The sequence below is a fragment of the Pantherophis guttatus genome, chromosome 2 (assembly GCF_059756535.1).
Source record: "Pantherophis guttatus breed Tessera chromosome 2, ASM5975653v1, whole genome shotgun sequence".
NCBI classification, from domain to species: Eukaryota; Metazoa; Chordata; class Lepidosauria; order Squamata; family Colubridae; genus Pantherophis; species Pantherophis guttatus.
This window is the reverse complement of record NC_142064.1, coordinates 35,427,847-35,443,745: the sequence shown is the minus strand read 5'-3', so window position 1 is coordinate 35,443,745 and position 15,899 is coordinate 35,427,847. Positions and strand designations below refer to the sequence as shown.

At 36.5% G+C, this 15,899-nt stretch overlaps 1 protein-coding gene across 2 annotated transcripts in view; it reads right to left on the bottom strand.

Annotated features, from left to right (window-relative positions):
- Positions 1-753: 753 nt before the first annotated feature.
- The window catches only part of CERT1 (ceramide transporter 1), a 69,780-nt gene continuing 54,634 nt past the window's right edge, over positions 754-15,899 (bottom strand). For both annotated transcript variants that reach the window (XM_034441132.3, XM_034441131.2), the window contains 4 exons: positions 13,628-13,756; positions 12,505-12,631; positions 6,792-6,928; positions 754-3,668 (listed from right to left, as the gene is read on the bottom strand). In XM_034441132.3, coding sequence (XP_034297023.1) covers positions 6,801-6,928; positions 12,505-12,631; positions 13,628-13,756 — 384 coding nt within the window. In that variant the 3' untranslated portion in view covers positions 754-3,668; positions 6,792-6,800. The remainder of the gene's footprint in view (positions 3,669-6,791; positions 6,929-12,504; positions 12,632-13,627; positions 13,757-15,899) is intronic.

Below are 15,899 nucleotides of genomic sequence, written 5' to 3'. Positions count from 1 at the left end.
CCATAGCAGACAGATAATAATAGAGAACCTGAGAAAGTTGGGCCAGTAACACGTAGCCAAACAGCCAGGATGAGGAAGCAGGAAGAAAAACTGCTGTCCTCCAATCACAACACAGAGTTACAGGCTAACCAGCATATGTCAGGAGCAGCAAACATAGAAAAGCGACAGCTCCGACCTCGCAACACACCCACAGCTTCTAAACTAGATAAGAGCCTGAAGATGACAGGGTTGTGAGCCTGTCGAAACATTGCTATAAAGAAAAACTTTTAAGGTTCCGGTAGGATTTTAGCTAAGGTTTTAAAGGACCTTGCAGAGTGCTCTGTAAGGATTTTTAGATGATTTTAAATTAGGATTTTAACCAGAATTTTAAACATTTTAATTAACTTATTTAACATGACGCGGGAAAACACCCGAGATTTTAATTTTTTGCATATACACACCCGCGAAAACTTAAGAAGACATATATATATATATATATAGTACGAAGCCTCCTACAATAAAGTATTGGGGGAAAAGTAAAACACTCCAGAAAAAAATATTAAACCCACCCAACCTCACTCATGGTCCCAATCATTACTAATGCCTTTCACTCATTAGGTGCAGAGCCCAGCCACCAAAAAGTTTGGCCACTTCTGACAGACACACATAAAAGCAATAGCATTTTTGCAACTGCATTGTATTAGTAGTTTCTTTCTTAGAACAAAATAATGTAAAGCTAGTCTTGAGTATTAAAAAATAAATACAAAATAGAAATGTGTTTGTAATATATTTTAATACTTTGCACTTTTAAATACTGGTTTTCAAATCTGTGATTGTAATATGGAAGAGGCAACTCCATTTAGTCATTTATTTTTAATGTTAACAGGATCATAAAGCTATCATAGAAGAAGAGTCACATTTTACACACTCGGGACATTCTAGAAACTGATTCATAATTTGAGCATGTCATTGAACATGGTAACTCAAATACACCTTCATTTATATAATGAACAGTTGACAAAAAGATTTGTGAAAAATTGACTTAACCATTTGATTAATGAGAACCAGTATAACTTCTTACAAGTCAGCTCAACTCAAATAAAGTAAGAGAAATTTCTTTCAAGATGACCGAGCATTCCATCTCTAACCCCTTCAAGGATTTTATAACATTTAGTCCGATTGCAAAATATAATAATAATAAAAAAGATTTTAAAAAACCAGATAGGTATCAATATGTTGTCCCTTCCCAGCTAAAAATGAAAGTCCACCATCTGATAGGATTCTAACGTTAATGTTGGTTCTGGTGGCTATTCAGTCTTTGGAACAATAAGATAAAGAGATACAGTAAAGCCACCTACATCCACGGAATTTAACTATAGAGTTTAGTTCATAAAAAAACTGTAAGGACTATTATTTGCTCATTGGTTATTATAGCAAAAGATGCCACTTGTAAAGTCTCAGGTGGATGGATGCGCTAGATGAAAAGAGCCACTAATCAATTGGAAAATAAAAATAAAAATTTGTTCCAGGAAAAAACATTAAGAACTACTAGGCAAGCACAGACCACAATTATTTTATTATACATCCTAAGAAATTTCAAGACAGATTGGGCTGGGCTAGCTGTAATGAAGTGACAACTCTTGTCTAAAAGTAAAGCTTAGTTTACAAATAGTATTTTTTAGTGTAATTTTTATTTACAGATTTGCAAAATACATCACATTTAGTGCAAATGCAACTAATGACATTAAGATTTATAAACTGCTTTGTAAACTTTTCATCTCTTTCTAAAATAAAGCTATCCAATTAAATAATAGTTATCTGCATGTGTTCCATGATCATAATCAGGAATGGCAAATTGTTGGTTTCGTTTTCAGGGTCTAAGTATTACTTTGATATTGAAGTTCCCATCAGTGGCTATGGTGAACAAGTAATTTTTTCCAGTTGATTGCAAAAATATTAAACTTATCTGAGGTATAAGAAATGGTATACAAAATGCTTACTGGTGAGATAGTAAACAGATCAAATTCATCATCTTTACTCTTTGCCTTGCCAGCATTACCCTATAGGCACTTTTCTACATTTTAAATCATGATCAGAATTATTCTGTAGTAAGGCATTTTCCATGCACATTATTTAGAGAAAGGCAAATAAAGGATACTAAAAAGCATGAATTCTGTATACATGTACATAAAACAACCTTAGAGTGTGCCTGTTTTAGTGTACCAAAGACACATCAGTTTATACCCAAACTAATTTGCTTCCAACCTTGAAGATTTTCATTAGCTGAATCTTCATTAAAAAGTATTATATTTGTTTTCAGGCATCAGCTACTCTATATGAAATAAAGACTTTCTGCTTTTTTCAAAAATATATCCAAATCTTGTTTCTCTCTTTATATATATACACAAGCTGACAGCTAAAAAGGTCATCTGGCTAATCTCACTTTAAAAGTACAACCCAAGGCATTTCCTCAAAAGGACCACCAGTCTTTTCATACAGTTCACCCTTTGTAGATTGTATTTCTTGATATTAAAGACAGTCAGATCCTTGACAGTTAACTTCTCATAGCAACTAAGGGGAACTCTCTTTAGATTTCATTTGTTTTCATATCTGACAAGGCAGGTCATAGGGCAAATGTTAAGTGTATGGCAAGTTTTTATAGATGAATCTCATAGCATAGCTTTACTCAACGGGAAACAACATGTAGGACTAAACAATAGCATTTTTCCCCACCAAGACTGGGAATGTTATCTTCAGCAATCCAATTTAACTCAATAAATATTACACAGTGTTAAAGTTCCAATTGCTAGAAAGCAGCCCATATTCACACAATCTGGGCAAGATACAGCAGTAGCTGTTCTCTGGCAGTCAGGCCTTCTTATATAGTATCTAGTAATAACTCTAGATATTACCAAAAGATAATATCTTTTTGGGATCATGTTCTGGAATTAAATTTCTATAGCACATATTACACAACTGAAATTAAAAATAGAAATATAAAGATATCTGAAAAAAATAAAGCTTTTCATGCCTACTCCATCAGACCACAGAAGGCCTTCATCGGAGCAAGACTATAGAAAAGGCAAGTCATAAAGATCCTGACAGCCCTCATATTTTAAGAGAAGTTTTACATAATATGATTTCTCATAGAAACTCAGCAGCAATGAACTATGATTATACAAGCATACACAAATCCCCTCTGAAAGGACACAGAATTTACTGAAAACCTGATGGGAAAAAAAGTTATAACATAATGTTTTTGTGTACATAAAGCACATATGGTATGCTAGATGTGTATTCCGTCTCTTGTGCTTTTTAGACGTACACAAAAACAAGAACTGTGCAAGTGTCTTATGAAGTCCCACAGTAAACGAAATCTCCTCAAATTATTCAAAAGTTAAAGCAATGAACCAAGTTGGTGACCCAAAATTGTAGTATTCTCCTCTAGAGCAAGCAAACAGAGCCATATACATGTATCAACACATGTATTTTTATAATTACACATCAACTCAGCAAAGTGAACTAGCAGAAGACAGTGAAAATTCAAGTTCATGGCATTGCAGTATTCTTCAGTTGTGTACAGAATGCAGGACTTGGCCCATAAGACTGTAGATCCTACGTTCCAGCTTGGAGCCTTCATTTTGGTTCATTTCTCCAAATGGAATGTTCACACAGCCTTGTTCCAATCACTAGGTGGAGGGAGAAAGAGGAAAATAGATGAAGCCTCTCACTTGTGTCCAGTACCACTAAAAGCTGGAATGAGGCCAATATCTGCTGCCTCTATCCTTGGTAAGAAGAAAGGCAAAGGTACAATAACCCATAGATTGGTTTAACTGTGTTTCTCTAGTTGAACAAAGCCAGCTGTTGAATTGGGTGCATTCATGGCTAAGCACAATTTACACTGATTGTCTTATCTGAACATCACAACTAATTTATTTGCAGGCATTCTATTTATGATGTCACAAAACCAGCAAAATTAAAATGATTTTGATGATTTTTTGTTAATTGATTCTCTGGGTTTGGGGAGTACCAAGTACTCCTCAGGTAATGATCAGGTATTCTGCAGACATTTTCAGCCTGCATCCCATTGAAGCTTCTTCGGTGTAATGTTTCAGAAGTGGGATTGCCCTGCAGTCTTTGCAGTTTGTTTAAGATCTGAAAGCAATGGTTAGTGACTGGAAGCTTAAATGGTTGCTGGGAATGAATCTCTATCATATCTGCTTGCTTTGTATGACCTGGATCAGGCACCTGACAAGGTGAAAGACTGTATCCAGCTACACTGATCTGTTGGTAGCCTATTTAGCTGATCTGAATTATTCCTTCTCTGAACTTTGCATAATGGAGTTCAGTCAGGAAGGATGTTTATAAATTTACAGGTAATCCTCACTTACCAACTTCAATAGGGGCTGGCTATTCCATTGCTAAGTGGTGCAGTTGTTGAGTACAACATCATGTGACTTTACCGATTTATGGCTGCAGTTGTTTAGCAGGTCACTATGGGTCATTAAGCTTGACATCACATGACTGTGATTTGCAACTTCCTGCTGATTTTTCTCCCTGATTTTGCTTGTTGGGAGCTGGCTTTGCAGGTTGCAAATGACAATAACCTGATTGCAGGATGCTATAACCAATCTAAATACAAGGTGGATGCCATTTCCAGGGAGATATGGCAAACTGAAGACAGCTTTGTGAAAGCAGAACTGAAGACCATGGCAAAGTCCCAGGATCCAGTGAGTATATTGGTTTCTTAGATCCTCTCCAGATAAGGAGAAGATCACCCGCTTATGCTTCTGATGGCTCCCCCTTGTGAGGAAACTGTGGGTTTGAGGACTGGGAGATGAAGGGGTCAGTCCAGAGGTGGTATTCAGTAGGTTCTGACCAGTTCTGGAGAACCGGTAGCAGAAATTTTGAGTAGTTTGGAGAACCGGTAAATACCACCTCTGACTGGCCCTGCCCCCATCTATTCTCTGCCTCACAAGTCCCAGCTGATTGGGAGGAAATGGGGATTTTGCAGTAACCTTCGCCCACCAAGTCACGCCCACCAAGCCACGCTCACAGAACCAGTAGTAAAAAATTTTGAATCCCACCACTGGATCAGTCATCTTTTTTGCAACTGCAGTGGAGCAAAACTGACTTACTAATCACTTTAGGAAACTGCCTATTAACTAAAGCTTTTAGAGATCTTCAGAATGATAAGTCTAAAAAGTCATTGGGTGAGTTTTGTCTTCAACTCCAAGCAAAAGAAAAATTAATTATAGGCTTAAGAACTTAAAGAATTTGAGATAAACAGCACAAAAGCTATCAACTGCTTGTAAACAGATTAAGAGTGCAGATAAATTTGGAATATTGGCTTTTACTATAAGATTTTGGGATTAACTATAAAAATAAATTGCTTCTTCTGGGAAACACTTATTTTGGGTAATCCTGTCTATTGCAAGTCATAACAATGATAAGTTATTTTACAATTTTAGAAACTAGATGCTATTGGGGGAGGCTTAGGATTCTAAGCAGGGGAAAATACAAGCCTTTCTTGATGTCAGTTAATATTGGGACTTACAAAATGACATCAAATGTTATAGTATTGGGAATATTAAAGATCATTGAAGAATGGAGGCAGGCAATAATTATATCAACACTATCAGTAATAATCTCTGCTTGTGTGAACAGACTATGTCAAAAAGATGTTAATGAAGGAATAAGGATAATGATAATGAATGACAGATCAACAAATTCTATGTGACATGAAAGAGATATGGTGGAACTACAAATGATTGGATTAGAGAATAATTTGGAAAAGGCCTTTACTGGATACCCAAAAGAAACTGGCCAAAGTTTTTAAAAATTAAAAGAGAAATATCAATGATAAAAGAAGAGAATGATTTGGAAATTGTTTTCTTATTGAATGTACAAAAGAGACTTGCTAAAACCTTCATGAAATCTGTGCAATGAGATAAGGAAGTGTGAGATCAAATTCTATGATAATGTTTGATTGAAGATTAAGACAGAAATAAAAAGAAGGAATATAAAGTTGGTTTATTTGATCAAGGTTAAAATAAGGTGGTTTTTTTTAAGTTCTGACAATCCTTTGAGGACTTTTTGCTGACACTATGATTGAAATTTTATGGATTTGCTTATAGATAAGACATGGGATATAGTATGAAGAGGGCTGTTTGCAACCTTATATGGGGTGAAGAGATACTAAATTTGTTTATAATTCTTTCCTAAACTTTTTATTTTGTTTTCGTATTCTATTCTCTTTCTCTCAGTTTATTGTATTTGTTTTAATAGCCATCAAAATTCTTAATAAAAATTATGTTTTTTTAAAACAAAGTAAATGCAAGTCACTTGTCAAGTGCCTGATCACAATCATGACTGCAGAGACACCGCAACGGCTGCAACTTCAAGAACAAGTCATAAGTCTTATTTTTCAGCATTGTTGCAATTTCAAATGATCACTAAACAAGTGGTTGGACTACCTGTATAACAGCTGGTTATTTGCTTTGCAGCATGCAAGATCCCTAATTAGAGACTGAGAGAAAGGGAGGGAGGGAGGATTCAGTGAGATTAGGAGCCTAGAAGGTGCTGAGGAAGTTTTCAGAACGTTTTGGTATCAAGAATGTAACCCCAAAATTATAATCATAACTGTAACCTCTTATTTCTTCCAATTGTAAATTTGTCTTACTTCCCATACACCCACATTATTTAAAACTAATTTTAAGAAACATTTCAAATATTTCAGCATATCTGAAGTGACTATATAGTTAATGATGAAATAATTATATATTGTAAAAACCCCAAGGGATTATACATACCTGATAATACTAGAACAAAATAGGCTTCCCAGCTGTTTTGTCTTGTACATATGATGTGAATCGTTTCAAGAATTTGGGATACTCTCGTTTTGCTACTGCCCGTAGTACAGAAGCTGGTGCCCAGCCTCCAGGGTTCACTACAAATAAAGATGAGATTTTAAATGGTTAATATAATTGTATTTTTGTGGAGTGGTAAATTCACAAAACAATTAAATCTGATGAGAATTTAAATTACATAAGTATTATGCCATCAGATTTACTTTTGTAATGATGGTAATACTGAAACACAAACTCATATTCTGTTATTCTGTATTTTCTATCAAGACATAAACGAAGAGTTCCTAACATCTCTTCCAATTCCATTTACTGGACAAATTGAAGAAATTTGTATACAATTCTTACGAGTAAATAAAGAGCGCAGGGTAACTCTTGCCACTGGAAAGTTTGTTTTCACCTGTAAAACATCTACAGGTAGTCCTCACTTGATGACCCAGTTGGGACTGGAATTTCCATTGCTAAGTGAAATGTCGTTTAGATGAAACATCATATGATTGCATTGCTTAGCAATTACAGCTGCAGTAGTTCTGGTTGCAGTTGTAAGGCAAGGATTATACCATTGTCAAGTGGGGACCTCAGGCTTCTCCTGCCTTGCCACACTTGCCTCAGTTTCAATTCCTCCCATCCACCTATCTGCCCTTTTAGCCATCCTGGATTCCACCACCTAAAAACTCAATGTTTTAGGGGCCAGCAGCTGCCTTGACTGGACCTGCCTTGTCAGCGGCAAAAGGAAAAAGTTAGTAAAGGTCAACTGGAGGTGGTGCAGGGTAGCAGGGATAGGCAGCCACACCAGAGCTCAGGGCAGCCAGAAAGACAGACATGGGGGAGAGAAAATAGGTAGCTCTCAGGAGCTGAAGGCCATGCTTTGATCATAAATGAAGGCAGGCTGCCAAGCTCCTGAATTTTGATCGTGGGGATGTTGCAACAGACTTAACTTCAAGGACCAGCCATAACTACCATTTGCTCAGCATCATTATAATTTTAAATCATCGCTGAACAAATGGCAGTTAAGCAAGGATTATCTGTATATTGTTGACATAGATATATTTTTATGGCTTAAAAGTTAAGCAAAGTTGAAAAATTTATGTATTAGTTCAATTTATTAGTTCAATTTATATGCCGCCCTCCTCCAGAGACTCAGGGCGGCTTACAATGCACTTATAGCAATAGCCTTCATTCTTTTGTATATACCTCCTTATTAGGGCTTTTTGCCCCCCGCCCCAAGCGGTGTTTCTACAAAGTCAGCTTATTGCTCCCACAATCCGGGTCCTCAATTTACCTACCTCGGAAGGATGGAAGGCTGAGTCAACCTTGAGCCTGGTGAGATTTGAACTCGCACTAATTGCAGGCAGCTGGCAGCTAAGTGCTACATAACAGCACTTAGTCCGCTGCACCACCAAGGCTCATAGAGTGAGTTTTGGTTTGTAGCATTTGTCTAAGACAGCCAAACAACCAAAAATGAATGAACTTTTTCTACAAAAAGAAACAGTAAGTAAATTCTCATCTCTAATAAATTTGAGGCTCTTGAAGAGGACTAACATACAGAAACAGAAAAAGAACAATTATTGGAGTGTTCTGTTTCTTTTAGACATGGTTTAATAGACGGGTCGGATCACTGGCTATCATTCTTCACCCCTTTCACACTCTAGTTTCCTCTAAAGAAAATAAGAACAAATTGCACATATTAAGGACTAGGAGAAGCTGCTGATATGAGAGAGCACAACTAATTCATGGCAAAATCACAAACATAAAAGTACAAACTATCATTTCTGTGTTTGAGCAATTAAAAATAATCTGGATCTGTTAAAAAGTGACTTTGAAGTTTTTGCCCAAAAACATACAAAAAGACTTTCTGCCTTTATTGAAGTCCAAGGCCAAACAGACATTCCCAGAGCTGAGTGAACCAACATCTCTGGGACTGAGTAACAATAAATCACAAATGTAATTGCTGGCAAAGTGTTCAAGCAGTAAAGAAGTTACTTCATCAAAGCTCACTTACTCCTTGTAATTAAGTCAGATTGTCCTTCATGTATCATATATTTTTGAAATGGCCTTAATTCTAGTTGTTAGGTCTCCAAAAGAAAAGTTGTAATTTCTCTGGGACAGCTTCTTCCCTGTCACCATCAGCAAATAGACTTGTATTTGACTGAGTGGTTTCCAAGCTTGCCTGGCATTACTCAAATCTTACTTTTAAGCAAACTATTCTACCTCACATATTATTTAAAATGAAATAATTTCTTGCTATTCTTTTCATGATGGAGGGGTAACCCCTTTGCTCAGCTCAGCTACTTTTTTTTTTTTTAATTTGATTTATATGCCGCCCTTCTCTGGAGACTCAGGGCGGCTTACAATGCACTTATAGCAATAGCCTTCATCCTTTTGTATATTTATACAAAGTCAGCTTATTGCCCCCACAAACTGGGTCCTCATTTCACCTACCTTAGAAAGGATGGAAGGCTGAGTCAACCTTGAGCCTTGGAGAGATTCGAACCAGCAGTAAATTGCAGGCAGCTGTATTAATAACAGGGTGCGTAGACCACTGTACTATCAAGGCTCTTTTTGACCTACACAGTCTTCCAAATAATAAAACCTGTTGTTAATAACATTATCTTCTGTCCCCATTTGCCCTTGACTAAGCCAGGCCATGGGAATAAGATAGATATGCAGAATCAGGCCAAGTCTAGTAGGAACAAGATGTATTTATTAGTACCTTTGGTGCCCTGTCCAAGGTCCAACAAAGTGATATTTTACAAAAGCTAGATAGCCTTAAGAGAACTCTATTAGCTACTATTGCTACCGCTGAGTCACTTATTGAGCTCGATAAATGCGAGTTTGTTGCAAATGCCTGACATGCCTGTGGGAGGATGCCACAATGTTTTATGACAGTCAGAAGTCTTTATAGGCCATAAGGCTCTTGAAATTTTGACTGATCATTAAATAATCAGTTATAAGGATTACCTGTATATCTCCAGCCATGTTGTAGTTTTAGGATTGGCCTTACACAACCTTTAGTTAGTGTTGTAACTCTGCATAGATTTTTGAAGTTGTTATAAGTTTATGTACGTTAAGTGCTTTTTTGCTTTATGATTTACTTCATGCCTTATGTCTGTGATCATAACACTGCACTTATGTTTATTTTGCATATTGTAAACTTTTGGTGCTAACTCAGAAGGAAACTGTTTACATAGAGGTTTGATTAAAACTCTGATGCTGATCATCCTCTTATTATTGATGTTGCATGTTATGGTACTTTAAGCTTAGAGAGGGGGTAATTTTAAAATATAGTACTTTCAGAAGAATTTTAATCTGAATGTTTTGTTTAAACTATACAGTATCTTAACTATAGATCAGTTTCAATTTATTTTAAATAGCTTCAAATAAATTTGAAAAAGGTTGGAGCACCTTTCTGGGAAATGCAGTTAGGATGGGAGTTAGCTGAAAGCTATATTTACTTAAGACTATGAGTGTTGGTTATGTTGCCAATTAACTGCCACCTAGTTCTGATCCTGAGAAATGTAAACTTTGGCAATGTATCTAAAAGTATGTGGGACAGGCAGGAAAATAAACCTTTGGATTTAAACTGCTTGGGATATAAGGGGGAATTGCACTTACATGTAATCAAATTTCATATTTGATTAGGTTTAGCAGAGATTGCAGATTAAACTTCCAATTAAAAAATATTTGTTACAGACAATTTTGAAATCCTAAAATTTAATTATGTAGGACTATTATTAAAAGCAATAAAATCAGTTCTCATTTTAATATTACAGGAATAGGAAATTAAATTAGACCCCCATGTAGCACTTACAGATCTATCTAAATAAAATTGTCATCTCACAATCCATCTACAATTATTACTACATACTTACCATATTTTTCAGAGAATAAGACACACCTTTCCCCCCCCAAATAGGAGGTGAAAATTTAGGTGCATCTTATACACCGAATGTACCGCCCACTGGCCCCCACCCTTTGGCCTCTGACTCCCAGCAGTTTACCTCCTTGCACCAAGCAGCAAGAAGAAACAGTTCGTTTCATCTTCAGCACAGCCTAATTAGCACAAGTTGATTGGATCGGCCTTCCAACTCTCAGCTGATTTGCTCTCAGCTGTTTTGCGCAGGGCTCTGCTGCTTGCTGCAAGGAGGTAAATTGCTGGGAGCAGATTTTTTTTTCTTGTGCTAATCAAGCTATGCTGAAAATGAAAATGAAAGTAAAGCAGGCTGTTTGCTGTTACAAAGCAAAATTGCTGGGAGTCAGAGGCAGATTTCTTTTTCTTGTTTTCCACACCAAAAAAGGTAGGTGTGTCTTATAGTTCGGAGGGTCTTATACTCCGAAAAATACGGTAAAACTTTAAGAGTATAACTCCACAAAACAATGTACACAGAATACATGCCCAATGGGCAGATTTCATAGCAACTTTTCCATTTAACATGTGGGCAGAAGGAAATCCAGATTTGATTTTATGTGAAAAACACAGCCTCTAAAAAAACGGGATGTAACCTCCTAAAACTGTGATTGTGGGCTTCAAATCTGTCCAAAAATAATTTTCAAATTGTAATTCTGAATGTACTAGAAGAAAAACCATTTACTCTGTTTGCTGGGGTTACTTTGCTCTTCTCTGGATTCCATACAGTTACATCCGGTGGATTAATAACTACATCCCATAGTCCTTCCTTACGCAATAGTAGGTGGCATTTCATTGACCAGGAAACATAGTTTGTTCCATCCAAACGGGTTATCAAGGATATGCTGGATGACTGTTCTTGTGCCATCTTCTCTTGGACAATGAACAACAAACACAGCTGTCTGAATATAGTACTGTGTATTCACACCAACTCTCAGTGCTCTGGGCCCATAACCAATGTTAAGGATATTCTTGGCTAATAACCGATGTTGTGGGTTATTGAGCAGAGTACCCTTTGAATAAACGCATGAAAAGCGACTGGGAGTCGTTGTGAACAATCACAGTTAACATACAAACCCACTGAGTTGTTGTAGTCTTTTACTTTTAGAAAAAAGTAAAGCAAAGTCCAAAAACAATCCAAGTCATACACAGATAAGACGAGAGTTAAAAGATCAATCCAGGGATATTTCAAGTACAAAATCTTCTTACCAGTTGTAGTCATACACAATAAAACAGTTCTTCTTGAGTTTCAAAACAGGAACAAGTTCAATATCAAAACATTCAATAAATAGTAGAAAGCAACATGTAGCTATGATCAAACAGTGATCATGCAGAGAGATCAGGTAGAGAGTTTCAGTAAATAAGCAGGTAAAATGGTGTAGTATCCACACAAGCCATGATCCTGACTTCCCTTAAGTACATGGGCTACAGAACTTAGCCAATCAGGATACAGGATGATGCAATACAGTCTTAAAGCAATATAAAAACTTTCTGACTGCAAACATACATTGTTGGTTTATTTATTGCCTGACCAACTAGTTAGACAAATAACCATTTCCTAACGGAATTAGTTGTTGCAATATCTTTAGAAAAGGTAATTGCCATGTGCCATGTATATAAATCACAACTGTAGTATGTACATAGGCCTTTTGCCTTATTATTGTATGGTTCTTTATCTGTAAATGAGGGGGAAAAAACCCTTTTGCACTAACACAACTACATATGCATTTCAAGAAAATAGTCATGCCTTACCATTTGCTACATATGTAATCTTGCATAGGATGTTGTCTCTGCTTATTTTGTTTCCTTCTGGAGGGCTTACCAATGTCTGGCAAATCATAGCAATATTTATTTTGGCACGAACACATCGATTGTTTGTCTGTCAAGGAACACAATCATTCACATTGTTGCTGATTAAATGCTGACTATAAAGAAATATGATGGCATAAACTTTATTTATTTATTTATATTTATTTATTTATTTAGTTTGTCAAGCATGTATGAGAAAACAAGTATAAGTATGAACATAACATATATGTTACTTATACCTGTTTATACAAGTATAAACAGGTATAAGTATGTACATAAGAAATCAGTATGAATAAATGGGAACAGTAGGACAGGTACAGTAGGCACGCTGGTGCGCTTATGCACGCCCCCTTACAAATCTCTTAGGAATGGGGTGAGGTCAACAGTAGACAGTTTAATGTTAAAGTTTGGGGGGTTTGAGGATGTAACAACAGAGTCAGGTATTGTATTCCAGTCATTGAACACTCTGTTGCTGAAGTCATATTTTCTGCAATCGAGTTTGGAGCGGTTTACTTTGAGTTTGTATCTATTGTTTGCCCATGTATTATTGCGGTTGAAGCTGAAGTAGTCATTGACAGGTAGGACGTTGTAGTAGACAATTTTGTGTACTAAGCTTAGGTCAGACCAGCGCATAGTTCTAGGCTGTCCAGGTTCAAAATTTCAAGCCTGGTGGCATAAGGTATTCTATTGCGAGCAGAGGAGTGGAGTACTCTTCTCGGGAAATACCTCTGGACTCGCTCAATTGTATTAATGTCCTTATACAGTATGGCTTCCAGGCAGATGAGCTGCATTTGAGAATTGGTCTGGCAAAGGTTTTGTATGCCCTGGTTTGCAGTACAATGTTACTGGAGAAGAAGCTTTGCAAAATTAGGTTAACAACTCTTAATGCCTTTTTGGCAATGCTCTTTCCTTTTCTTTCCATTAAAAAAAACTCATTAAGTTAAATATCCTGAATTTTTTCCATTCTTTTCTTTTAAATTATCCTTGCCCTAGGGTTCACAAACACTGCAATTAAGAAAGGAATTCCTCAACAATAAATACCTTCAGAACTACAAGTTTTACTTACAGGAACACTATCATGTTCTACAGAGAAGTTGCAGACAATCCATGTTTCAGTGTCGTTTTCATTTAAAACTGGTATTTTTCTAATAGCAGATAAATACAGCACATCACGTTGAGAAGCAGGCCATACTCGCTAGAAAGAAAGCATTTATATGTTTTAAAATATTCATTTTAAAAAAAAAGCACTTCTGCAATATTCCTAATAATACAAAAGAGAAATAAATCAAAATTTGAGGATACTGATTGTTACACATATAATCCCAGAGAAAAATATAAAAAGAACTATCTATTCAATAATTCTATGCAGGAACACATATAGAAAAACGCATAGTATTACCAAATACTTCATTTATAAGCTAAAATACGACAGCCAAAACAAAACTTATCACCAAAGAGCAAAAATGTTTAAAATTCAACAGACTCTCATATTGTGTTCTTCCAAGCAATGCAATCCCCCACATTTTTACTTACCATCAATGCAAAGTACTTCTCAATTTTAGATAATACAGCAATAAGTTGTGTTGCATTGTTTTATCTATTTTTGATAACTAATGCTAATTGCCAACATTTATTATTTCTAATTTGCTGAAAACAAAAATATATTAAATATATATCACCACAAATTCCTTCAATACAATATATAAAGTTTTGGATTGGCATAATGTAAATTTTAAAAAAAATAATATTTTTAAATTATTTTTTGATTATGTGCCTACATAGATTTAAAGGGAATTATTGTATATAAAGAGTTCAAAGCTGAGTTGTTATGTTCAGATCCCTAACAATCTATATGCTGTGACTTTCAAGACAGCTGGATACAAGTTTTCTATATTATTGAAATGTTCCTTTGATTTTAAAATCATATTGTTTGTTCTAATTTTTAAAGCAAACCTGTAATTTAGGTCAATATTAAAGGTAAAGGTAAAGGTTCCCCTCGCACATATGTGCTAGTCGTTCCCGTCTCTAGGGGGCAGTGCTCATCTCCGTTTCAAAGCCGAAGAGCCAGCGCTGTCCGAAGATGTCTCCGTGGTCATGTGGCCGGCATGACTAAACGCCAAAGGCGCACGGAACGCTGTTACCTTCCCACCAAAGGTGGTCCCTATTTTTATACTTGCATTTTTTACATGCTTTCGAACTGCTAGGTTGGCAGAAGCTGGGACAAGTAACAGGAGCTCACCCCATTACATGGCACTAGGGATTCGAACCACTGAACTGCCGACCTTTTGATCGACAAGCTCAGTGTCTTAGCCACTGAGCCACTGCATCTCTTAGTAGCTTAATATTATTAAACCTATATTGGAGAGCTTGAGAAAATAACTTGGTACAATACATTTTAAGATCAGAATATTCTGTGATGGAATGTTTTGCACACTTTTGTCCTAATTTTGGATTAGATTTTACAAAGAGTGTTACATCCAAGCAAGGATAATAATAATAATCAGTAATTGCCATCATTTATTACATCCATCTATGCAGAATGTGATGCTATTCAGAACTGCAAAAATAATTGTATGCTTATTATTAAGGATGCCAACTGTGAACCAGGCGAACTACACCCAAGACTAGAAATAAGCGAGAGGATGAAAGAGAATTTTTCCATAAGCTCCTACCAGAGGTGGGTTTCAGCAGGTTCTGACCAGTTCTGGAGAACCGGTAGCGGAAATTTTGAGTAGTTCGGAGAACCGGTAAATACCTCCTCTAACTGGTCCCGCCCCCATCTATTCTCTGCCTCCCAGGTCCCAGCTGATTAGGAGGAAATGGGGATTTTGCAGTAACCTTTCCCTGGAGTGGGGAGGGAATGGTAATTTTACAGTATCCTTCCCCTGGAGTGGGGTAGGAATGGAGATTTTACAGTATCCTTCCCCTGCCATGCCCACCAAGCCACGCCCACCAAGCCATGCCACGCCCACCAAGCCACACCCACAGAACCGGTAGTAAAAAATTTTGAAACCGACCACTGGCTCCTACCCACACTTTTGTAGATTGGTCCATTACAATCCAAATAGGACAAAGTGGCCAATCTGTAAGTAAAAGAATATTTCGACCCCAATCTAAATATTGGTAAAGTCAAAGTACAAACTTTAGTTTCCCTAAATCATCTGCTGCAAACTTCAAGAAAAATAATTGTAAGGACAATTTTATTACATACATGGGTATCGACTGATCACTTACGACCAGAATTGAGCCCAAAATTTATGTTGCTAAGTGAGAAATTTGTTAAGTGGGCTTTGCCCCATTTTACGACTTTTCTTGCCACATTTGTTAAGTGAATCATT